Consider the following 26616-nt stretch of genomic DNA (forward strand, 5'->3'; position numbering starts at 1 on the left):
CCCGTGTCAAGATTTCCAACCTCTAATTACCTCACGGAGCTGTGAGGGTTAAAACAAATTAACAGAGGTGAAAGTGCTTTGTAAGTTAAATCTATCAATAAATGCACTGTAATTATTGCTACTCACATTTTCCCCTATGCTATACATTTAGGCAGTTTATTATTTTGTACTTAAAAAAAATGCATTACATTTGTTTCTATGTCCTTCAAGGTGCGATCAATGGTAATGCGAATAAATTATACTGTACGACATATATATAATATATATTATATATAAATATTTGACTACTATGTGATTATATTCTTTTTTTTTTTTTTTGAGACGGAGTCTTGCTCTGTCGCCCAGGCTGGAGTGCAGTAACGCAATCTCGGCTCACTGCAAGCTGTGCCTCCTGGGTTCTCGTCATTCTCCTGCCTCAGCCTCCCGAGTAGCTGGGACTACAGGCGCCCCCCACCACGCCCGGCTAATTTTTTCTATTTTTAGTAGAGATGGGGTTTCACCGTGTTAGCTAGGATGGTCTTGAGCTCCTGACCTCATGATCCACCCACCTCAGCCTCCCAAAGTGCTGGGATTACAGGTGTGAGCCACCGCACCTTGCCTGCGATTATACTCTTAAGATACTGCTTCATATACATTTCCAAGAGCTCAGAGATCCAGGATATTTAAGTATTGCATGGCCATATTATTTTATTTGCATCATTTGACAGCAGATATTCCCAGCGGTGTTGAGAGGAAAAGAGAATAGCACTGCATTTTCTTGTCCCATGGAAATCCCAACAAAAGCCAGGCTGTCAAATGGAGATCTAATGCCATTTGACCTGCTTGTTGGGAGCTTCCATAGCACAACTTCTGTCATAGTTTCTCATAAAATCGGAGTAAAAAAGCAACTGCAGGTGCTAGTGGCTCAAAAATAAGGTATTGTACCATCACTTCAGTTTGGAAAGGGGCTGGTCTGATTTAAAACTCCAGAAGATAAACAGGAAACAAAATTTCCTACTTGGGGAGATGACATAATACCTCAGTACTGAAAATAAATTCCAAAATCGAGGACTTCTGTTCTCCAACTTTTGTTGTTCACAGTCAGTGATTATCCCGAACTAAACAGTGGTGCTGATTCTGTCCAACCATACAGGCTCTAAACTGAAGCCCAAGCAGTTGTTGCTTGGACATGAGAAGCCCTGAATTTTAGTTCCAATTCTGTTACAACAACTGTGTAAAAGTAAGTAAAATTTAAACGTTTTTAGAACCTCCAAAACACCTTAAGCCTTGAAACAGATGTGACTATGATCTGGGTCATGTAACATGTTTACAATTCTGTTTCTTAGATTTTTAGCTTAACTCTTCCTCATTTTTCTTGTTCTATAAACAACTAAAAAAAGACTACGTCTTTTTTTTAAAAGAGACCAGATCTCCTCCTTCTAATTGCTGATTTTTATTACAGATTAACTGCCTCCTTTATTGTCCTGTTCCTAACTCAGACCAGATGGTGCCCCAACCAGGGATCTCATGACAGTTATTCTTTTTTCCCTAAAAAAGACACCTTGACTAATCAGATCATTATAACTGTACATTAAGCCTTACATTAACATATTAAAATTCTGTTAAATGTCCCTAAATTTTGTCTATATAAACAATCCCAAATGTCTGTACTTCAGAGCACTGACTTCCACGCTTTTAAATCTGTCCTTTCCCAGGTGGCCTGTCCTCAACCTTTACACTTAAACTCTCTTTAAACTCGATTTTGACCTTTTAAATTATTTTAGGTTAACAACTGTGACTTTATTTCTTCACTTCCTTCTACTGCTAAATTTCTCTGATTCAGAGTTTCGGAATAGAGAAAAGGCCGGATCAAAGCTAACATTAGAGTGGTTATCAGTGAGGAGCTGGACTGACAAAGCCAGACCATCACCCTCCCTAGGACACAGTTTCACAGTTTCAATACTTTCAAGTATGAATTACTTTAACAAGAAAAATAAAGCCAATACTTGCTTCCTCTCTTGATATGCAAATTGAGCTTCAATGCCCAGTCAATGCCCATTCTCATCTACCACCCAGTCGCTCAGTTTCCTGACGGTGCCTACTCCAGAGGCACCTACACTGACGTAAGTGGTGTGACTGGTATGTCAACTGCTAAACACTCTCACTACACCATGAATTTCCTTTTTGAAAAACAGATATTACTCAAATTAATGTTTATAAATTAATTTTTAAAATTTATTTTTTGAGACAGGGTCTTGTTCTGTCACCCAGGGTGGAGTGTAGTGGTGCACCCTTGGCTCATTGCAGCCTCGACCTCCCAGGCTCAATCAATCTTCCTGCTGTGACTACAGGTGTGCGCCACTAAGCTCAGCTAAATTTTTTTTTATTTTTTGTAGAGACGGGTTTCACCATCTTGCCCAAGCTGGTCTCGAACTCCTGGGGTCAAGGAATTTACCCACCTATGCCTCCCAAAGTGCTAGGATTACAGGCGTGAGGTAGCACGCCTAGCCAAAAATTAATGTTTATTGGTGCCAAATATTTACAGAATCCACAAGTGACTACGGTTCAGTTTTAGAATATGTAGATACTGTGCTCAATTGTTTCACCTTCAAAATTTATTATTATTAATCACAGAATGTTAAGCACTTAGTTCCAAGCATATAAAGTAACATCTTACTGGATTTATTTTTTCATGTTATTTGGAGGCTCTGTTGTAGGGTTTTTTTTTTAAACCCTAGATTCAGGCCAGTGCTGTGGCTCACGCCTGTAATCACAGCATTTTGGGATAACAAGGTGGGTGGATCACTTGAAACCAGGAGCTTGAGACCAGCCTGGCCAACATGGTGAAACCCCATCTTTACTAAAAATACAAAAATTAGCCAGACGTGGTGGCAAACGCCTGATCCCAGCTACTCGGGAGGCTGAGGCATGAGAATTGCTTGAACCTGGGGGGCAGAGGTTGCAGTGAGCCAAGATCGCACCACTGCACTCCAGCCTGGGTGACAGAGCAAGACCTTGTCTCAAAAAACTGCCCAGATTTGATCATTACACATTGTACATAGTTGTATAAAAATACCACAGGTACCCCATAAATATGTACAACTATTACACATCTATAAAAATTAAAAATACATTTTTAAAGAATGAATTCCTTTCAGTCAGGAATCGTATCTTATTACTGTTAGTAGTGCGCAGGGTCTTATATGTTGTAGTGTCCACTAAATGTTGTTTACATTAAACCCAAAAACAAGGTTATTAAATGTATAGAACATGGGATGTAATCTATTTCATGGTATCCTGTAAAATATGAAAAGAAGAGTTACTAATGCTCGGTTTTGAACTGTTTAAGATTCACAAAAACTGAATCCCATCCATCTTGGAAACTGTGCGGTGTAACTGATAGAAGTTTGCAGAGAAACTGGCTTTGCAATTGCTCAGCTGGCTACATCTTATTGAGCAGTATCTTCAGACAGCAAAGAAGAACAAGTTCCAGAGTCAGACAGCCCTGGACTTACGTAAAGTCTCAGTCTTAGCTTCCTCATATGTAAAAGGCATTAGGTTGAACCATATCAAACTGCCACTCTTTTTGGGGGCGGGCGTGGAAGGGGAAGTGCCTTGCCTTGTGAAGTTTATAATGAGATAATGAAGGTAAGGCATTTAGCATACTGCTTGGCATATCATACAGGCTCTCAGTAAATGGAAGCCACAGTGTTTTGGTTAATATTATTAACTGCCAAGGAATCAGCAGAACTATGATTAAAAACTAGCCATGCCTGCCCCAGAGCTGCTCCACATAGCATCTCAAACTCTTTTTAATCACAGCTCTAAGTATGTGTTCCCTGGGAAGACAGGATGCAATCTGGAGCACTGTCACACAAGACATGCCCTCTTTAATCTGATAAGCAGCTGTGGGTGAGAACCAGCCTCCAACTAACTGGAGTAACCAGACATCTAAGACAAGTTCAACTCACCTCTCCTCAGGCATTTCCAAAGCTTTCAGGGAAGGAAGGAAAAAAAAAAAAAAACAAAACACACAGAGAAAATAAGAGAAAAATAGGAAATTCCAGGACTTCCTGGAACAAAGGAGAAGATCTCAGTGTCTTTTTACCCCAAGGCTCATGTAGAAACTTGGCAGCCACATGGCTTCTGCAATTACTCACAACCAAAAAGTTTTTACTAATTTCTTTCATCAAAGGTAACCGGAATTACAAAATGAAACCTCCAGAACAACGCAACATCATGCACAAAAGCACTGTGGATATGCAGCCAAGCTTGAAAAAGGAGACTTTAGGTCCATTGTGTCAAAGTCTTGAAAACCGGAGCCACTGGAGGAAGGGTGCTCAGGACGGCACAGCCACTCCAGTAGGGCCAGCATCTTGTCTGCCCATCTAAAGACAAGCTGCATGTGAGTCAGGCGTAAGTCAATGTGACATATACTCACTGACTTCATTCACTTGCCTACAAGATTATAGGTCGCTTAAAAGTGCTAGAAATTCGACAGAAATAACCTGATAAGGAACGTAGGAACTCTAGTTTGACAAATATCCAGAGGCACCAACACAGGAATCAAAGACAGGCGAGATACATATGTGTAATTTTTTTTTTGAGACAGAGTTTCGCTCTGTCGTCAGGATGGAGTGCAGTGGCGCGATCTCGGCTCACTGCAACCTCAGCCTCCCGCGTTCAAGCGATTCTCCTGCCTCAGCCTCCCGAGGAGCTGGGACTACAGGAGCCTGCCACCACGCCCGGCTAATTTTTGTATTTTTAGTAGAGACGGGGTTTCACCATGTTGGCCAGGATCTCTTGACCTCGTCATCCGCTCGCCTTGGCCTCCCAAAGTGCTGGGATTACAGGCGCGAGCCACCGCACCCGGCCACATACGTGTAATTTCTAAAGGTTTCTCTGCCCTTGGTGTAGGGAAGAATGTTTGAAAAAAAGACCATAGAGAATACTTCAGGTAAGTTTTTTTCTTTTTACACTTACAAAATGCTAAATGATCAGGGGTCAACTATCAAGTGGTACTCTGTAAGGCATCCTTAAAAACTCAATGCTGGCCCAGGCTCGGTGGCTCACACTTGTGATCCTAGCACTTTTGGGAGGTCAAGGCGGGCGGATCACTTGAGCCCAGGAGTTTGAGACCAGCCTGGGCAACATAGTGAGAACCCCTCTCTACAAAAAATAAGAAAATTAGCTGGGCATCGTGGCCTGCACCTGTGGTCCCAGCTACTTGGGAGGCTGAGGTAGGAGGATCACCTGAGCCCAGGAGGCAGAGGTTGCAGTGAACCAAGATTGCGCCATTGCACTCCAGAACGAGACCCTTTCTCAAAAACCAACAACAACAAATAACCCACTCAATGCTGTCTTGGCAGTTTTCAGCACTCAATGAGAAAACCTACTCTTAATGGAAAAAAAGTGGGGGAAAGGGGTTCCAGGAACTACAAAGCAAAGTGAAAGTGTGTCCTGGGAAGTTAGCTTTGTTGCACTACGAATAAAAATTTGGCATTGGCTGGTAGTTATGCATACTCTATGCATCGACAATTCTCTAAGGACTCCAAGGTGCATGTCCTGGAAATTCCAACACATTTGCACTACGTTCCAGGTACACTAGAATGTTTATAGCCATGTTCTGAGTAGCCTCAGTCTGAACAAAACGCCCACCCAGAATAGAACAGATTCACTGTTCTATTCACACTGGAATACTAGGCAACAATGAAAATTACCTATACATACACAGTACACCAATTTAATACTGATTGAAAACCACAAAACAACACACTGTGATCCACCCGCAAAAGTTCAAAAACAGGCAAAGGAAAACGACATCGCATGCACACATAGATGGTAAAGCTGTAAGGAAATGATCACACTAGTCAGGCTAGGAGAGAATCAGGCTCCCAAAAGAGCAGAGGGCATGGGTGAGAAACTCCTGGGGTGCCGGCAATGCCCTTTTCGTTTTTATCTGGGTGTTTTATTAATTCTTCTTTAAACGTGTATGTCGTATGCACTTTTCTGCGTATGCTATATCTGTTAAAAATTTATCGGCAGCCCTGCAGTCAGATTCGTGCCTCTAAAGAGGTGGAAGCTCCAGAACGATCCGCCTCGCCATTAAGCGAAGCCAACTCCGAACGCTGAGAAACGCAGGCCCGGGGTCGGCCGGGGTCCTTACGGATTGGCGAACGGGCGCACACCCCTCCTGCATTAAGGAGAGTTCTCAGGGTCACGCTCCGAGTGACCCTAGAGGGAGCGGCGGTGTCCTCGCCGCCGGCCAAGCCCACCTAGAGCCGCTCTCCGCGTCGGCCCCTCCACCGTCGCCGGCGACTCCGGACAGCCGCGGGGCGATTCTGAGGCTTCCAGACGAGGGAGGGGCCCGGGGGAAGGAGGCGGCGACTCCTACCGCCCCGCAGAACCTCGGCGGCCAGAGCTACCCCAAGAAGGCCAGGCCCCGCCGTCCGCGGCTCCGCGGGCCCAGATAGGGTGGGCGTGGCCGCCGCGCGCCGGACGTACCTCTCCACCGCGAAGGAACTACCTCGCCAGTTCCCGGTGACAGAGGACAGATTATTTCCGGGACCGCTCCCGCCACCCCTCCCGGGCAACCCACTAGACGTCCCCTTTCTAATTTGGAGTGCGGGTGCGGGCGCGGGCGCACGCGCACTGCCGAGCTTCCGCGAGGGCGCGACCGGACGGCGGAGGAGGACCCGCCGCCGCTGCCTCCAGAGCGGAACGCGTGCTCGCGCGCGTGCGCGCCTCGACACGCAGCGAGCTGGTGGCGGGGGCGCGCGCGGCGGCGGGGGCGGGGGCGGTGGCGGCGGCGGCGCGGGTCGGCCGGGGCGCGAGCGTGCGCAGTGGCTTCTCGGCGGCGGCTCCGGCCAGGACGGCGGCGCTAGGGAGGAGCGGTGTGGGCGGCCAGGGGCGGGGACGCGGGGCGGCGGGCGTGGCCGGAGTCGCGCGCAGCTGGCGCGCGGTCCCGAGTGAAAGGAGAAGGAGGGGCGCTGGGGGTGACGGTGCGGAGCCGCTGCCAGCGCTGGGCGAGAGTCGGCGGCCGGATCCGAGGAGCAGGCGGGCCTGAGGCCGAGTCAGCTGCGCGGGCCCCCGGATACCCCGACCGAGCGGCGGCGGTGTCTGGCCAGGCGGTAGGCGCTGCCTGGCCGCGGCGGGGAAGATGTTCAGCGTAGAGTCGCTGGAGCGGGCGGAGCTGTGTGAGAGCCTCCTCACTTGGGTACGTGGGGGCCGCGGGCCGGCTGGAAGACCCCATCCCCCCGCCACCTACCGGGACGCTCCACGCGCGGCCCCGGGGGCGAGCGCTGCGGGCGACGGTGCCGTCACATCCGGGGCCCGGGGTTGGCGGGGCGCGGAGGCTTGGCCCAGGGTCCGGGAGAAACTTGGCGGGCCTGAGGCGTCGCTGCTCCGGGCGGACCTCGGCCGGGGCTGGGCTGGGGACGCGGCGGGCGACTCCGGGATCCGCGCGGCTGCTCGCAGCTGGGGCTGCGCTGCGCTCCGGGGGTGGCCGAGCCTGACTGCCTTGCGTCCGGGACCCGCCGCGGCTCCTCGCCTTTGTTGCCGCGTTCGCGGAGGACGGGCCCGGCTCCGGCCCGGGAACTGAAAGGACCTGTGAGGGAGCGTGGGGAGAATGCGGGAGGCGCCCGGGGACCCCGTTTCGGATACAAGGCGCCGCTGGCGGTGGGACTGCGCGAGGGGCGGACGCCTGTCAGAGGCGTCGGGCAGACGTTTAAAGGAGTCTGGAGGTGTCTGGGCGTCAACAATGGAACTCGAAGGCCTTGGGGAACAGAGTCGTGGGATTCTGATTTTGAATTCTTAAACGGTTTTAGATTCTTCGCACTTTGAAGTAAATACGTGTTCACCGCTCACGTCAGCGGCCGCGCCTTCCTGAAGCCGGGTCTTCAGGACGCGGCAGGGGAACCGACGCCCGGGTTCCAGTCGTTCTCGCCGCGGCGCCGGCCGGGGAGGGGGAGGGATGCGCAGAGCCCCGGCGGACCCCGCGCTGCCTTCGGGAGCCTCCGTTTCACTCATTGATGAGAATGTTAATTAAATGTTTACGGATGTGTTTATGGAGGCGACTACAGCATTTGTATTACTTTTAAAGGCAAAACACGAATGTGAGAGAAATTCTGTTTAGCGGTGTCTTGGGTTACGAGTCAGGATCCCTGGAGTGTAGACGTCACGATCTTGTGCAAGGCACTTTGCTGGAAAGGCTGGAGAAGTATTGCCTTACGTTGGTTGTTAAAAAAATTAATAAAAATAGTCTTGAGGTTTTTATAATTTGGCTACGTCACGAATCAATTTCTGTCCTCCGAAACATAGACTTGGTAGAGCTTGAGTAGCCAGTTGCATATCAGACCATTTAGGGGATTTCAGATCGTTAGCAGTAATATGTAGTTAGCGTGCAGCTTACACTTCTGATGAGTTCTGCCTCCAGGCAAGGAGATGGCTTTCACTGCTGTATTTCATAAGAGAGGAAGACTGGTAAGTTGTATAATCTGGCCGAGGTTTGACTAGGCAGGGGAGAGAGAGAGGAAAGAAATTCTTTGATATTGTGGAAGGAATAGATTTGGCAGAATCTGTACATCTGTAAACAGAATGCTGAGGAACTTAAGATTTAAGTATTCGAGACTGTCCAAGTAGTGCTTCCCTTTATGCTAGAAGAAGCAGCAAGAAGGCAAAGATGAAGCTGATTGAATCTAAGTAGGGCTACATTGTTTAAAATCTAGGGAGAAAAAAAGACATGGAAATAAAGAGGTGTACAGAGGCTCCTTAAGTTGCAATGGGGTTACATCCCGGTAAACCCATCATAAGTTGAAAATACCGTTAAGCTGAAAATGCATTTCATACGCCTAACCGTCCAAATGGTAGCTTAGCTTGGCCTACCTTAAACGTGCTCAGAACACTTACTTTAGCCTACAGTTGGGCAAAATCATGTACCACAAAACGTATTTTATAATAAAGTGTTGAATATCTAATGCAATTTATTGAACACTGTACTGAAAGTGAAAAATATAATGGTTGTATGGGCACTCAGAGTATGGTTTCTACTGAATGTGTATCTCTTGCATCATTGTAAAGTTGAAAAGTCTGAAGTTAAACCATCCTAAGTTGGGGACCGTCTGTATTTGAAGGGCATCCACAAAATATGGTAGGTAGTAATTGCATTTATTTAAGTGAGAAATGCTGATAAAAATATAGAGGAGAAATCTTAGAAGTTTGAAAGCCTACTGACAGAACCTGACAACATGAGAGAATCTATTTAGAATCTCCTAAAATGTCAAGAAAACGAGTAATCCACATTATCAGCTGTAGAGAGGTCAGGGAGTATAGTATTGTAGAATAGGCTTTTTGAAATGTCACTGGAAACTCATCACTGAAAATTTCTGGATAAGATTAGAGATTATCAGCGACAAAATTGGAGGGCAGTGTTCATGAAAATGTACAGTTCTAAGATTTGGAAACTCTTTCTTTCTTTCTTTTCTTTCTTTTCTTTCTTTTCTTTCTTTTCTTTCTTTCCTTTCTTTCTTTTTGAGACAGAGTCTCGCTCTGTCGCCCAGGCTGGAGTGCAGTGGCGCAATCTCGGCTCACTGCAAGCTCCGCCTCCCGGGTTCACGCCATTCTCCTGTCTCAGCCTCTCCGAGTAGCTGGGACTACAGGCGCCCGCCACCACGCCCGGCTAATTTTTTTGTATTTTTAGTAGAGACGGGGTTTCACCGTGGTCTCGAGCTCCTGACCTCGTGATCCGCCCGCCTCGGCCTCCCAAAGTGCTGGGATTACAAGCGTGAGCCACCGCCCGGCCTTGGAAACACTTTAAAAGACATGTTTCAAAATAGAGTTTGAATTCTGGGTTTGTTTTCTTTTAGCTGTCATTATAAAAAGCAGAATAAATGTTTCAATGAGCAGTGTTTGATGACATTTAAATGTATACTATCACCCCTCCTATCTGTAAGCCAGATTAATGCTAAGCACAATTCTAAAACTAAATGCAAGCAAAAATGTGCGCATACACTCCAAAGAAAAGACTCATTTAGATTAATTTTCTTGATTTTATGTCAACCTCTAGTCAATTTGGTTGTGTGGGGGGTTTTGCTCTCACACAGTAAGCTAGAAGGTGACTGACACTCAGCAAAATGCAGACAACTGTCAGTGACAGACAAGATCTAAGAGCTGTATGATTCCGTATTTGGGATGACAGCCTTATGTACTTCTAGAGCCTCCATGTTCAATTTTTGAAGATCATAATTATATTCCTGAGTATCAGATAAAAGTTTGTTTTCACTACATAGCATTTAGTTTGAGATTGGAGAGATGTATATAGTACATTTTAGAAATTATTCCACTAGAAATGGCTAAAGTAATAAAAGCTTAAGCACTTAAAGGGATGATTCTGTTACCTATACAGAACTCAATGGAACATCTCATTGCCTCACATGCTGGATAAATTGCCCTTTTTTTGAGACAGCCTACTAGCCCAAGAACCATATGTTCCAGATTTTTTCAGAAGAGAGAGTTACAAAAAGAGTTAAGTATCATCTTACCAAGGGGAAACATCTTAAGCTTAAATTCCAAATCAAAGTTTATGCAAGCAAGTTCAGCAGGACATGCTTGAAAATTTCCACTGTGCCTCCTCTCTCCACCCTCTGAGTCAAAATTTGCCCTGCCTATTAGACCTGTCAAGCCTAATTTCTTGAACTGTATGTGAATCTCGATGAAAAGATAGCACTTTTCCAGGTTTTAGAGACTGAAAAACGAAGTCTATAATGCTACCAAGTTATGACAAAAAAGTCATCACATAGGCTCGGTACACTTTGGGGTAACCTAGCAACATTAATATGTCCTTATTGTTTTCGTATTACTTATTTGGCAGCCTATAAAATGCATACTAGTATATAGAATTGGGGGTGGTATAATTATTATGGTCGTATCTTCCCCATTCGATTCTCCTCTACCTAACTCGATTCTGCCAACAACTTTTGTCCTGTAATGGAAGAATAAGTAAGTCACTGATGTACAAAAGTTAAAGTCCTTAAAAAGATAGTATAGCGTAAGAGTACATACAGGTTCTGACATTAGGCAGCCTGGGTTCAAATCCTAGTTTTGTTCTATACTAACTGTACATGACTTTGTAACTTCACCTCTGTGTTTTGATTGCATTGATATTTAACTTTATGTTTGCTAACTTCACCAGAGATTCTCATGCTTTAGTGTTGATCTGCATCATCTGGAGAGCTTGCTAAAACAACAGATGCCCAGAGTTGCTAGTTCTGTAGGTCTGGGCTGGGCCTGAGATTTTGTATTTCTAATAGGTTCCCAGGTGATGCCATTGTTGGTGACGTAGGGACCACATTTTGAGAACCACGGCTCTAGAAAATTATTTGACATTTTGCGCTGGACAGTTCTTTGCTGTGGGCACTGCACTGTGCGTTATGTTTAATAGTAGCATCCCATTGCCTCAACCAGCTAGATGACAATAGCACCCAACTCACAGCCAAAAATGTCTCCTCGGGAGCAAAATTATCCATTGCTCTAGAGATAGTAATTCCAGGTGATCTCATGCTTTACTCTTCTCATGCTTTTGTTGGGGAGGGGGAGGTAGAGGTTGGGTGGTGGTAATAGAGCTTCTTGGAATTAAAAGAAAGATTATAACCCTTCAGGTAGAGTTTCATGCCTTAATACAGTTAGGTGCAGTTGTCTTTCAGTTTTACTGTACTGCTATCCTGAAATAGATGTTAGCTCAGAGAACTGGTATGTGACAGATTTTTAAAAATTAAGGTACAGTTTACATACCATAAAATTCATCCTTTTAAAGTGTAATTTTTTGGTTTTTAGTATGATCACAAGATTGTGCAGTCATCATGACTATCTAGTTCCAAGAACATTTTCATCACCCCAAAAATAAACTAGGGGATAAATTTTCTTTTTTTTTTTTTTCGAGACGGAGTCTGGCTCTGTCGCCCAGGCTGGAGTGCAGTGGTGCGATCTCGGCTCACTGCAAGCTCCACCTCCCGGGTTCACGCTATTCTCCTGCCTCAGCCTCTCCGAGTAGCTGGGACTACAGGCGCCCGCCACCACGCCTGGCTAATATTTGTATTTTTAGTAGAGACAGGGTTTCATCGTGGTCTCGATCTCCTGACCTCGTGATCCGCCCTCCTCGGCCTCCCAAAGTGCTGGGATTACAAGCGTGAGCCACCGCGCCCAGCCGTCCCCAATCTTTCTTCATATGGAAAAACTGATATTGAGAGAGATCAAACATCCTGTCCAAATTTACAGGGCGAAACAAGGGATTAGAATTAGCTCCCTTCATTCAAAGTGGCGTTCACTGAAGGCTTGTTCGTATCAGGCATTGTGCTGAGGTCAGTGATAAAGAGAAGAATGAGACATAGTCCTTACTGCTGCCTCTATTTTTCCTTCTAAACAAACCTACAAGAAAGATTGCGTTTTCTTTTTTGAAAATGGGCCATTGACTTAGCAACTGTAGAATGAAAGCAAGTGCTTATTTCTTTTAAGTGCTTATTTCTTTTACTAGTGAGTAGGCAGCTGGAGATAGTATGGAGTAAAATTCAAAATCAGTTCCCGCATATGGTGTTTATTTGTTTCATTTATTCATTTACTAATCATTTATTGCACCTCTACCAGGTATTAGGTTTGTGTCAGGGTAGCTTGGAAGGATCCTCTTATCACCTTTCCCAAATAGACACAAGTAAAAACTTGCTATGAGGATCTTTAAGATAATTCCCTGGGCCTCTACCACCATAACTGTCTCTACCTGCAAGACTCTCCTGTATTATATATGAAGAAGCTACTGACTGTACTGTTAATAGTTGTCTTTTTTTTTTTTTTTTTTTTTTTTTGAGACGGAGTCTGGCTCTGTCATCCAGGCTGGAGTGCAGTGGCGCGATCTCGGCTCACTGCAAGCTCCGCTTCCCGGGTTCCCGCCATTCTCCTGCCTCAGCCTCCCGAGTAGCTGGGACTACAGGCGCCCGCCACGGCGCCCGACTAATTTTTTGTATGTTTAGTAGAGATGGGGTTTCACCGTGTTGGCCAGGATGGTCTCATCTCCTGATCTTGTGATCCACCCTCCTCGGCCTCCCAGAGTGCTGGGATTACAGACGTGAGCCACCGTACCGGCCAATAATTGTCTTTTAAAGATTTGATAAATGAGATCGGGCGTGGTGGCTCACGCCTGTAATCCCAGCACTTTGGGAGGTGGAGGCGGGCGGATCACGAGGTCAGGAGATGAGACCATCCTGGCCAACAGGGTGAAACCTCGTCTCTACTTAAAATACAAAAAAGTTAGCCGGGCGTGGTAGCCGGCACCTGTAGTCCCAGCTACTCGGGAGGCTGAGGCGGGAGAATGACGTGAACCCGGGAGGCGGAGCTTGCAGTGAGCAGATATCGCGCCACTGCACTCCAGCCTGGGCGACAGAGCGAGACTCCGTCTTGAAAAAAAAAAAAAAAAAAAAAAAAAGATAAATGATACGGTGCAGAGAAGTAGCCACTCACCCACCGTTAGTAAGAGAATAAATTCTCTTTTATTCTCTTACTACAGTATATATTTAGGGCAGTTTGACAGTTTTATCAAAAACTGTAAAATGTTCATACACTTTTTGACCTGGCAGTTTTACTTCTTTTCTAACCCAATAAATAAAAATATGTGTGAAGACATGGTCACCTGAGTGTTATTCCCAGTATTCTCATTGTCAGTACTGAGTTTAGCTTCATCCGTGTTAGTATATAAACCTACTCAAATGGGTCTTCCTGTCTCTTTCCCTCCACTCCTTCCTTCATACTGCAGCCGGTATGATCTTTTTTTTTTTTTTTTTTTTGAGACGGAGTCTCGCTCTGTCGCCCAGGCTGGAGTGCAGTGGCATGGTCTTGGCTCACTGCAGCCTCCGCCTTCCGGGTTCAAGCGATTCTCCTGCATCAGCCTCCAGAGTAGCTTGGACTACAGGTGTGTGCCATTACGCCTGGTTAATTTTTTGTATTTTTAGTGAAGAGACAGGATTTCACTGTGTTAGCCAGGATGGTCTTGATCTCCTGACCTCGTGATCCGCCCGTCTCGGCCTCCCAAAGTGCTGGGATTACAGGCATGAGCCACCGCCCCTGGCCAGATCTTATATTAATACAATGCAAACCTCATGGCTCACTCTCCTGTTCAAATCCTTTGCTTACTTTATTCATAGGATAAGGTCCTAATGTGGCTTCTAAGGTTTTACATGTTAATTCTTCAGTTTTTTGCCCTGTCTTTCACCGTTTTATTTTCCCCTGTTCTGTTTCTTCCTCCAGTTCTTACCCCTACCCAATCTGTACCAAGCTGCTCTTCATACCTAGATTGCATCCCACTCTCACTTCTCATCTTTATGCCTGCTGTTGACACTTCTATTATACTGTTTCATTTTCCCTAGTTGTAAGTTCTATGAGAGGATGGCCTGTGTCTGTCTGTTCTCAGGGATTGATTTCCTTCTAAATCCTGAGTACACTACTGGGTATAATCATTGCTGGCTCAGCTACATTTTCTTACTTTGAGAGATAATTTATACTGTTAGGGAAAGTACATTTCTTGGCTACATCATGTCGATTAATACAAAGTTTCAGAATATATTTGAAATCAAAATGAAGTGAATATCTAACCTAACCATTCTAAGTGTGACTTCTACATCTGTGTAAACATATTTGGCCTCTGAGTAACAGAAACTGCAACCTCACCAGATGTAAAGAATAAATGAATTCATCTCACAGACCAGGAGGCATCAAGATTTTTAAATTCAGTAGTTCAGTTTTTACCTTAAGGACATAGTTCTTTTTTTTTTTTTTTTTTTTGTGGGGGAGTGCCGTCGTGGAGGGGATATAGTTCTTTCTAGCTCTTCTCTCTGCCTTTCACTGCATTGGTCTAATCTTAAGATGATTGCCTTTGTAGTCATGAGATGACTGCTCACAGTAATGGAGGCAGCATACTTAAATCAACAGGAGATTGGCTTTTCTTTCCCAGAAGCGTCTCCTTATCTCTCTTTAGTCCAAATTGTCTTTTCCCTGTGTGTCCCTGAGTCAGTCACTGGTAGAGGGGATGAAGGTGCCGTGATTTTCATAGATTGATCTTGTGTGAGTAGAATGGATGCTGGGAAGCCACCCGGTATCCACCACGATTTCTCTTTTACCAGTGGGGAAAAATTACAGTAATACTTGGCAGGACATTTCCCTTAAAGGCAAAAGTTTCCAATTAGACTTCTTTTTAAAATTTATTCCAATCCCTAAGATGAGATAATCACCAAAAAAAAAAAAGCCTAAGAAATTTTTTACCAGGTGCGGTGGCTCACATCTGTAATCCCAGCACTTCGGGAGGCCGAGGCGGGCAGATCACCTGAGGTCAGGAGTACAAGACCAGCCTGGCCAACATAGTGAAACCCCGTCTCTACTAAAGATACAGAAAATTAGCAGGGCATGGTGGTGCGTTCCTGTAATCCCAGCTAGTTGGGAGGCTGAGGCAGGAGAATCACTTGAACCTGGGAGGTGGAGGTTGCAGTGAGCCGAGATCAGGCCATTGCACTCCAGCCTGGGTGACAGGGCTAGACTCCATCTCAAAAAAAAAAAAAAAAAAAAAAAGCCTAAGAAATTTTCTACATAGGTAACCACAGAATCTCTTTCCTCCTCCTTTTTTTTCCCTTCAGATCCAGACATTTAATGTGGATGCACCATGCCAGACCGTGGAAGATTTAACGAATGGGGTTGTGATGGCCCAGGTTCTTCAAAAGATGTAAGAATGAATTGCTTATCTTTATGTGTATTCTTATACATGGATATTTATTAGGTTGAAAACATGGATTAAAAAACAAAGTACTCACATGAAACGTGTGTAGAGTAAGAGTTGTAGGCGGCAGCAGCACTAGTTTTGATGGAATGTACTTGTTAGGTATAGATTGGGTTGCAAGTTTAATAAAGGCTGTGGTTGTTTTAGTACTCTAATGGTTTTAGCAGAATTATTTGTTCTTGTATTTTTTGGCATATGCTTGGCAGAAATTTTCTTGTTAGTGGCCAGATTTTGCTGTTACAGGGGTATCTAAGACGCTTACTCCATTTTTCTTTAGGATTTTGCTGAAATATCATCTCATCAGTGGCACTGCCCTGAGTACCCATATAAAATAGCAACAATTCCCTTATACTTTTTATCCCCCTTAAGCTTTTGTGTTCTTCTTTCAAGTTTGTAACACCATCTGATATACCATATATTTGGTTGTTCATTCACTGCCCCAACATCCCCAAACACATATACACAGAATGTAAACTCCACATGGAGCCAGGGAATTTGTTTTCACTGTTGTATCCAAGCAACAGGCGAATGCCTGGTTTTATGTTGAACCATATGAGATTGCTCTTCTTTATAGGTCAAAATGATCAAAATCAGCAGTTCCTCCTAGTTTAATATGCATTGTTGGTGCTTATGTTTGTTGAGTGACTAAAGGAAGGAGTATTTGTTTGGGATATATAAAACATACCCAGTTCTTCTAAGTACTTTGAAAACATTATAGTTATGAAATTGATATTATATGACTATCAACTTTTGACCTAGGAATTTTTTAAAATAAAGGATTATGTGTGAATTTAAGAAGTCATTGGGTTTGTTGTAATTTGCAGATACTTTTATATTTTGAAGCCCTGAACACTTGTCAGCCTGATGATTTAAAAAGATTTACATGTCACTAGCTGGGTTGCCCTGCATTTCTGTTGAAAATCAGTGTCATTATTAAATGAATTATTGATTTTCTTTGCAATTAGCTACATAGAGTTGCCATAGAGCTCAGATGCCAACATTTTAGATTATCTGTCTCTTTGCCTTTAGAACTGGGGACTCCTGTTTGAACACTACAGCTTGTTTTTACTTTCTTCTATAACTTAAAATGCATGGTACATTTTTCCAGATATATAGGCACACAGGTTTTTTAATGAAGCTCAAGAAGGCTCACTGGAAACCTGGCCTACCCTGGTTTGAGCACTCTGAGAAGAGTAATCTTGTCATTCTCATGGTCCCCTCTGAGTGGTGCCCTAATTTTAGCTTTCCCATTGTCTAGAGAGTTTCACTCTAGAAGTTCTTAATAAAAATTATTTGAGAGTGTGGGCCTAGCTAAGTGAACTTTACAGGTATAGTTCAATACATGATTATTTTTGCCTAAGCTAGTTTGAGTAGGATCTTTATCACTTAGAGAAACCAGAAGAAAGAAAGTATATATATATTGTTTCATCAAAACAAGATTTCAGGAACCAGACAAGGATGTTGACTCTGCCACTTCTGTTCAACAGTCTTTACCAGAGCAATGAGGCAAAAAAAAAAAAAAAAAAAAAAAAAAAAAGTGAAAGGTGTCTAAATAGGAAAGGAAGGTGTGAAATTATCACTGTTTCCTGACAATGTGACGTTACATACAAAAAGCCATAAAGATTCCGGAAAAAAACTGTTAGACCTGGTAAATGAATATAGTAAAGTTGCAGGATACAAAATCAACCTACAAAAGTCAGTAGTGTTTCTAAGTACTAACAACAAACTATCTGAAAAAGAAATCAAGAAAACAATCCCATTTATAATAGCTACCAAGTAAAATAAAATACTTTGGAATACGTTTGTTTAACCAACAAGGTGAAAGATCCGTACATTGAAAACTGTAAAACATTGATGAAAGAAGTTGAAGTCTCCAATAAAGGAAAGATACTCTGTGTTCATAGATTAGAAGAATTATTGTTAAAATGTCCATACTACCGAAAGTGATTTGCAGAGTCAATGCATTCCCTATAAAAATTCCAATAACCTTTTTCACAGAAATAAGAAACAAACCTAAATTCATATGCATTTCATAAAATTCATATGGAAATGACAAAAGACCCCAAATAGCCAAAGCAATCATGAGCGAAAAGAACAAAGCTGGAGAAATCTCACTACGCGATTTTAAACTCTATTGCAAAGCTGTGGTAATTAAAACAACACAGTGCTGGCATAAAAATAGACACATTGACCAGTGGAACAGTATAGAAATTCCAGAAATGAACCCATACATCTATAGTCAGTTGATTTTCCACAAAGGTGCCACAAACACACAATGAGAAAAGGACAAGTCTCTTCAGTAAAAAGTGTTGGGAAAAGTGGATATCCACATGCAGAAGAATAAAGTTAGACCCTTATCTCACCCCACATGCAAAAATCAATTCAGAATGGATTAAAGACTTAAACATCCTCCTGAATTTGAAAAACTACTGGAAGGAAACGTAGGGGGAGAGCTTCTTGATATTGGTCTGGGGGATAATTTTTTGAATTTGACCCGAAAACAGGCAACAAAAGCAAAAACAGACAAATGGGATTACATCAAACTAAAAACTTTGGCATGACAAAGGAAACAAGCAACAGAGTGAAGAGACAAACTACAGACTGGGAGAAAATATTTGCAAGCCATATATCTAATAAGAGGTTATTATCCAGTCTGTATAAGGAACTTAAGCACCTGAATAGCAAGAGAACAGATAACTGAATTTAAAAAAGCATGAAGGACCTGAATAAACATTTTCAAAAGGAGATACACGGATGGTTAACAGGCATATGAAAAAATGCTCATCACTGATCACCAGGGAAATATAAATTAAAACCATAATGAGGTGTCACCTCACACCTATCAGAATGGCTATTACCAAAATGATGAAAGATAAGTGTTGGTGAGGATGTGGAGCAGCGGGAACTTGTACACTGTTTTTGGGAATGTAAATTAGTACAGCCATTGTGGAAAACTGTACAAAAAGCTAAAAATAGAATTACCATATGATCCAGCAATCCCACTTTTGTGTATATAGCCAAAGGATTTGAAACTGGTATGTTGAAGAGATACCTACCTGCACTTCCACATTTCTTGCAGCATTATTCAAGGTACCCAATTTATGGAAGCAACATAAGTGCCTATTAGCGAATGGATGGATAAGAAAGATGTGGTGTATATGTACACAATGAAATACTGTTCAGCCTTTATTAATTGATTGATTGAGACAGCGTCTCACTCTGTCACTCAGGCTGGAGTTCAGTCGATTGACCAGGGCTCACTGCAGCCTCAAACTCCCAGGCTCAGACGATCCTCCCACCGTAGTCTCCCTAGTAGCTTCTGGGAGCACAGGCACGCACACACCCAGCCTTTTTTTTTTTTTTTTTTTTGTAGAGATGGGGTCTCTCTGTGTGGCCCAGGCTGGTCTTGAACTCCTGGGCTCAAGCAGTCCTCCTGCCTTGGCCTGTCAAAGTGCTGAGATTAAAGGCATAAAACAACGTGCCCATGCCCCCAAAGAAGGAAATTCTGTCATTTTCAACAACATGGACAAACCTGAAGGACATTGTGCTAAGTCAAATAAGCCAGGCACAGAAAGACAAATACCATCTCACTTATGTGGAATCTAAAACAATTGAACTCATAGAAGCAGAGTAGAATGGTGTTTACCAGAGGCAGAGGGCCGAGGGGAATGGGGAGATGATAGTCAGAAGGCATGAAGTTTCTGTTAGGAGGAATATATTTTTTTGAGATTTATTGCAAAGCATGGTGACCATAGTTAATAATAATGTGTATTTCGCAATTCTGAGGGAGCAGATTTCAAATGTTCTCACCATAAAACATAAAAATTTGAGGCAATGGATACTAATTAGCTTGATTTAATGTGTCCACATTGTATACGTATATCATAACATCAGTTTTGTACCCATAAATACAGTTTGTCAATGTAAATTTTGAAAAATTTTTTCATGAATTGAAGTAAACAAGATCATAATATACATTGTGTTCTGCAAAGTGGTCTTTTCATTTACCAAAGTCTTATGGGCATATTTCTTATCGATACTTAGTTTTCAATCTTTCTTTCTTCCTTAGAATGCCTTCCTTTTTTTTTCCTTTTGTTGAGATATGTCACACAGAAGAGCATTCTACAAAGAGTGATGATTTTGCATGTATGTTTTGCATATCTCCTGTAACCTCCACTCAGATTGAGATACAGAACATTTCCAGCTCCTCGCTACTCAATACCACTATGCCAAAGATAGCCATGATTCTGACTTCAGTGCCATTAATTAGTTTTGCCTGTTCTTGAATGTCTTGTAAGTAGAATCATACAGTATGTACTCTTGTGTTTGTCTTAAATTCAACATAATGTCTGTGAGATTTATCCATATTGTTACACAGTATCTATTTTAAATAGTTGTATGATATATACAACCTCACCAACATTGATTCTTTCTTTGTCAATTTGATATTTATTGAATGGCTACTTTGTGTCCAGCATGGCTGATAAACTACCAGCCACATAGAGATGGTGTCCACCCTCAGGAGGTTCATAAGTGGGGAAAACATTTTAATTAACTATGAGAACAAAATTGCTGTTGTAACAAGTGGTACAGAGAAGTACACAATGTTATGAAAGTTTACACAAGGTATATTTTTAACTCAGTTTAGGAGGTCATGAACATTTTACCCAAGAAAGTAAAGGTAATTTAAATCTCAAAGTCACAGATTTCTTCACAGAGGGAAGAGCTTACTCAAAGGCCCTGCAGGATGGTGGAATATGGTGAGCACTGCTATGGAAAGGAAAGGTGCCAGTGGTTACTGCACAAAGGATGGGCATGGTACAGATCAGGATGAAAAGGTAGATGGAGCCAGACCATGCAGAGCAGTGTCTTTATTCTAAGAGCTGTAAGAGGCCAGGCGCGGTGGCTCACGCCTGTAATCCCAGCACTTTGGGAGGCCGAGGCAGGTGGATCACCTGAGGTCAGGAGTTCAAGACCAGCCTGACCAACATGGTGAAACTCCATCTCTACAGAAGTACAAAAATTAGCCAGGCATGGTGGCACGCTCCTGTAATCCCAGCTACTAGGGAGGCTGAGGCAGGAAAATTGCTTGAACCGGGAAAGTGGAGGTTGCAGTGAGCCGAGATTGTGCCATTGCACTCCAGCCTGGGCGACAGAGCAAGACTCCGTCTCAAAAAAAAAAAAGACATAATCTAAGGGCTATAAGAAGCAGTTGAAGGCTTTGGCGGGGGGTGGGGGGATTAACAAATTGGATTTACATTTTGAAAAATATTCTAGCTGCAGGTATAAAATGAATTGGAAGAGGCCAGGGTGATGAGGGATAATTAGTTAGAAAGAAATTTGTAGTAATTCAGAAGGAAGATAATGGTAACTGACTAGGAGGTGCTGAAGAAGATGAAGACAAGTGGGTGGTCTCAAAATGGTATATAAAATCAGCATATTTTGATGGTTGGTATGCAGGGGAGTTGACTTTTAGGTTTTTGACTTAAGCAAATACACTGAAGAGGATATAAACCACTGATATTGGAACACTGAGAAAAGATCTGCTGTGGAAGGAAGCTGGATGTGTCATGAGTGTAGTTTGGGGGATATCAAATCCGAGTGGTATTGAAAAATCAAGAGGAAATGTGAAGTTGACAGTCTAGAGTTCAGAAGAGGAGTCCAAACTGGAGATATCTATTTGAATATCTCTTAATTGAAGCTGTAAGTGTGGATTAAATCACTTTAGGGGAGAATATTGGGCAAGAAGGAAAAAATGTGTACCCTGAGCCTTGAAATTTGGCCTTTAATTGTTGGGTAGAGGAGCAACTGGCAGAGCGGCCAGAGAGGTAGGAGGAAAGCCAGGTGAGTGGGTGCCAAAAAGAGGATTTTACTGGAAACATCAGTCCTTTTCATTTTGTCTGAGCTGACAAGTGAGAAGCTACATCATTTTGTAGTTTTAGGAGCAATTTGAAATGTGAGTGGATCTAAGTATGCTTTTTGTTAGTAGAAGTTTTTATATCTGTTTGGTCTTTTAAGTTGTTTTGTTTGTTTTATCTGCTTTACAGCTTTCAAAATTTTATTGCTGTTGACATCTCTCTCATTCTTTTTGTCTATGTAGATTCATGTCCCCTACTTAGGTTTTTAAAAATTGATAGACTTTTTAAGAGCTGTTTTACCTTCAGAGCAAAATTGAGTGGAAAAGAGTTTCAGTATGGGATGGTGAAAAAGTTCTGGAGATGGGTGGTGGTGATGGTTGTGCAACAATGTGAATGCATTTGATACCACTGAACTGTGCGCTTAAAAATGGTTAAAATGGTAAATTTTATGTTGTACATTTTACAATTTTTAAAAAGTTTTTAAAATATTGGCAAGAAAATACAGTGAGTTCCCACATCCTCCTTGCCCACCACACACTGCCTTCCCCCACCACAATGGTATATTTGTTACAATAGATAAACCAACACTGGCACATCAATACTGCTCAAAGGCCATCGTTAACATTAGTGTTCACTCTTGGTGTTGTACATCCTATGGGTTTTGACAAATGTGTTTTATGTATCTACCATTGTAGTATAACAGAATAGTTTCTCTGCCATAAGTATCTGTGTTCCACCTATTTATCCCTCTCTCCAAACCCGGGAAACCCTAATCTTTTTACTTACTGTCTGCATAGTTTTGCGTTTTCTGGAATGTCATATAGTTGGAACCATACACCATGTAACCTTTTCCGATTGACTTCTTTAACTTACAGTATGCATTTTAGGTTCCTCCATGTCTTTTTGTGACTTGATGGCTCATTTCTTTTTAGAGCTTCCCACTTTTTTTTTTCAGCTTTATTGAGATGAAAGTGACATATAATAAATGCACATTTTAAAAAGTATACAATTTGATAAATTTTCACCTGTGTATATGCCTGTGAAGCTATCCCTACAATCAAGGCAATGAATGCATCCATCACTTCTAAAAGTGTCCTCATGTCCCTTTGTAACCCCTTCTTTCCTGCTACCCTGTTTCCCATCCCCAAGCAAACACTGCTCTGCTTTCTGTCATTATAGATTAATTTGCATTTTCTAAATTTTATATAAATGGACTCAGTATGTTTTGAGGGAAGAAATATGACTCTTCTTTCATGTAGTATAATTTTGTGATTCATTCATGTTGTTATCTGTATTACTAGTTTGTGCATTTCCCATTGTATGGATATACCACGATTTACATATCCATTCATCCGTTGATGAACATGTGGGCTGTTTACAGTGGGGCTATTACAGATAAAGGTGCTGTGAGCATTAGTGTACAATTCTTTGTATGAACATATGCTTCAATTTCCCTTGGGTGTATTCTGTTCCACCTAGGAGAGGAGTGGCTGGATCATATGGTAGGTCTATGCTTAATATTCAAGAAACTGCCAAACTGTTTCCAAAGCCAGTGTGACATTTACATTTACATCAACAGTGTATGAGGATTCCTGTTGCTCCACAGTCCCACCAACACTTGCTAAGGTCAGTCTTTTCATTTTAGCCATTCTAGTGGCTGTCTAGTGGTTTTAATTTTCATTTCAATAATGATTAGTGATGTTTCCTTTGCCAGTCATTAAAAAAAAAAAAGAATTTAAATTCATTGTTGATGCTGTAGAACTTGTAGTTAGTTCTTGGTGAACCTACACAGTACATACGCCAGAAAAACAGTAAATGCTTGGCCCTGATTCACCTTTGGTTCCCTTTAGCTTGATCTGAAAGAAATCTGGTTCTCTCCTAACAGCACTGCTTTGTCAGGCTTCTCAAGTGGTGGCTGTTGTTTCTCCCACAGGCTTCATATACCAGGAAACTCATGGTGGTGCTCCTCCATACTGCTTCTAGCCACACCTTCATTTTTCCTAAAGCCCTATAATTTTGAATCTTGTGACAACATTCTCTGCCCTTCATTGTTACTGTAATTCTCCCTCATTTCCCAACAGTTTGGATGGATATACTACTCTTGTCTAAACTCTTAGTGATTTAAGTATGCACCTAGATGATTTTTCATATTGTTGCCTCTCAGTTTCTTGAGCTCTTCTCCATTAGTCTTGTCTTGCACCCAACTTCATATTCACCTACTCATTCCCATGATTATGCCCTATACCTTATAATTATGAATAATAAGTAATCCCTCCACAATCTCAGTTTTCTATTTACCACTATTTAATCACTACTTCCTGTCATTCCCTGTAACTTGCTCTGGTACCAGGATGCCAAGAATTCTTCGGTTCTCTAGCACTGATGGGACTTCATGGCCCTTCACCTGCATGCTGTTCTGTCTCTTTCCTCTTAGTCAGCTGAGATTCCATGGCCAATCATGTTCACTCCTTGTACACATTTTTAGTTCCTTGGCCCTTCTCGTATTTCTTTGTATTTGTTTGACAATACCACAACTCTGGTTAAATCTACTCAAGATCATCACTTTACCAGTTTTCCCCTCTTTCCTGCATCATCATTTGCCCCTCCTCTACCGGATCACATCCTTAAGCATAGAAGCAAACTGTTATTTCTTTTCTCTTTAAAAATATTTCTGCACCGGGCGCTGTGGCTCATGCCTGTAATCCCAGCACTTTGGGAGGTGGAGATGGGAGGATCACTTGAGGTCAGGAGTTCAAGATCAGCCTGGCTAACATGGGAACCTGAAACCCCATCACTTGAGTTTCAGTGTGGCATTCCAGAGATGTATAGAAATTACTTATAAAAGTTGAAAGAGGCCAGGAGCCAGATGCCAACTTTAGATACTAGGGAAGTTTAATTCCTTCTAATTTTCCCCAGATAAGGAGTTTTGCCTCCTGGTGGCCTAATTGTTAGTCACCGGGTGGACTTTGCTCCCTTCTAAATTCCTCAGATAAGGAATTTTTGTCTCCAGGGACTGTCCAATGGTCACCAGGTGATTTTCACTTTCCTCAGTCTCTACAAAAATATAATTAGCTGGGCATGGTGGCACATACTTGTAGTCCTAACCTCCCATGCCTGGGAGGCTGAGGCAGGAGGATCACTAAGTCTAGAAATCGGATTGTGTTACTGCACTCCAGGCTGGGCAACAGAGCTGGACTCTGTCTCAAAACAAAACAAGACCCAAAAAACCTGCACTTGTCAGGGCTAGTGTGATGTAGATATTGCTTTTTTTTTTTTTTTTTTTTTTAAAGACAGAGTCTTGCTCTTGTTTCCCAGGCTGGAGAGCAATGGCATGATTTCGGCTCACTGCAACCTCCGCTTTCCGGGTTCAAGCGATTCTCCTGCCTCAGCCTCCCAGTTAGCTGGGATTACAGGTGCCCACCACCATGCCCAGCTAATTTTTGTATTTTTAGTAGACACGGGGTTTTACCATGTTGGCCAGGCTGGTCTCGAACTCCTGACCTCAGGAGGTCCGCCTGTCTCGGCTTCTCAAAGTGCTGGGATTACAGGCGTGAGCCACCGTGCCTGGCCATATATTGCTAATTTTAATGGTCCATTCTCAGTTCTTCTCCTAACCTGTCAGCATCATTTGATAACACTTACCATGTTTATCTTCTTGTAATACTTTTAAAATTTGGCTTCTAGAATACTGAAGTGGTTCTTTAGTAAAGCAGATTTGCTCCTGAGAACCCTGCATTAGTGTCCCATTTCACTCAGGCTAAGAATCAAAGTACTTACAGTAGTACATGAGATCCTAAGTGATGTGGGCCACTTGTCACCACTCTGGCCTCGTTCACCCAGTGTTCTTTCCCACAGTGGCTCCCTGGCTCATCCCAGGCCCACCAAATATCTCCTGCCTAAATGCTTTGGCGTGGCAGATCCTCTGCCTCTCCATCAGATGTTCCCTTCCCACTCTCCTCACCACCTTCCAGCACCCCTGACATTGGTCAGTTTTTCAGTGGAGCCTGCCCTGCCCACCCTTTTTAATACTGCCACCTCCTCTTATCCCGCTCTATTATAGGTGTCCAGAAAATATTTGTTGAATAAGTGAATATGGAATTACACAGTTTAACCGTAAAATTAAAAGAAAGCTTATTTATCTTTTTTTGGCTTTTTGTTTTCTTTATTTATTTATTTATTTATTTATTTTTTGAGACGGAGTCTCGCTGTGTCGCCCAGGCTGGAGTGCAGTGGCGCAATCTTGGCTCACTGCAAGCTCCGCCTCCCAGGTTCACGCCATTCTCCTGCCTCAGCCTCTCCGAGTAGCTGGGACTACAGGTGCCCGCCACCACGCCTGGCTAATTTTTTGTATTTTTAGTAGAGACGGGGTTTCACCGTGTTAGCCAGGATGGTCTCGATCTCCTGACCTCGTGATCCGCCCGCCTCGGCCTCCCAAAGTGCTGGGATTACAAGTATGAGCCACCGTGCCCGGCCTGGCTTTTTGTTTTCAAGAAGGGTTTACCACTCTTGTTTTCCATCAACATTTTCTCTGACACCAATTAGGTGCCCTGTAGTTCCATTGGATTCTGAAGCTAACTACCTGAGTTAGCTCAGACCTCACAAGGTAAGGGCATAGTCCTTCAATTCTGACAGGAACTACCCAGAATTACTATTGAGAAAAGAACTTTATCTGAGGAATGAGTCCTTTTAAATTATAAGACCCAGAGAGACATTAAGATGCGTCAGCAGTCACATCCTACTCCCGCTTTGCACTGTGTGTTCACCTGTTGAAAGTGCTTGCTGTTGACACAAGTAGCTGTACATTAACCTAATAAAGCTGCACCAGACAGTGTAATCCACACCTGTAGCTTAAAGGTGTCTAGCCAGTCACTAATCAATGCTATTTCTGTAAATCAGTGAGAATTTCTAACAACTTTGTATCAACCTACTCTCTGTCTCCGTACCCCCCTTTTTTGAAACCTTTAAATACAGACC

The 26616-nt window shown here is 43.0% G+C and overlaps 2 protein-coding genes across 5 annotated transcripts in view; one reads left to right on the forward strand and one right to left on the reverse strand.

The window, feature by feature from the left end:
* The window catches only part of RNF170 (ring finger protein 170), a 47146-nt gene extending 40405 nt beyond the window's left edge, over window positions 1-6741 (reverse strand). Inside the window, exon 1 of one of the 2 annotated variants that reach the window (XM_030817207.1) lies at window positions 6255-6741. The gene's annotated coding sequence lies outside the window, so the exon portion shown is untranslated. The remainder of the gene's footprint in view (window positions 1-6254) is intronic. The other variant, XM_030817206.1, reaches the window with a different exon arrangement.
* A 140-nt stretch (window positions 6742-6881) lies between these two features.
* Window positions 6882-26616, forward strand: part of HOOK3 (hook microtubule tethering protein 3) — a 134143-nt gene continuing 114408 nt past the window's right edge. For all 3 annotated transcript variants that reach the window (XM_003269653.4, XM_030817209.1, XM_030817210.1), the window contains exons 1-2: window positions 6882-7195; window positions 15645-15730. In XM_003269653.4, coding sequence (XP_003269701.1) covers window positions 7139-7195; window positions 15645-15730 — 143 coding nt within the window. In that variant the 5' untranslated portion in view covers window positions 6882-7138. The remainder of the gene's footprint in view (window positions 7196-15644; window positions 15731-26616) is intronic.

This window comes from Nomascus leucogenys, chromosome 8 (assembly GCF_006542625.1).
Source record: "Nomascus leucogenys isolate Asia chromosome 8, Asia_NLE_v1, whole genome shotgun sequence".
Lineage (NCBI taxonomy): Eukaryota > Metazoa > Chordata > Mammalia > Primates > Hylobatidae > Nomascus > Nomascus leucogenys.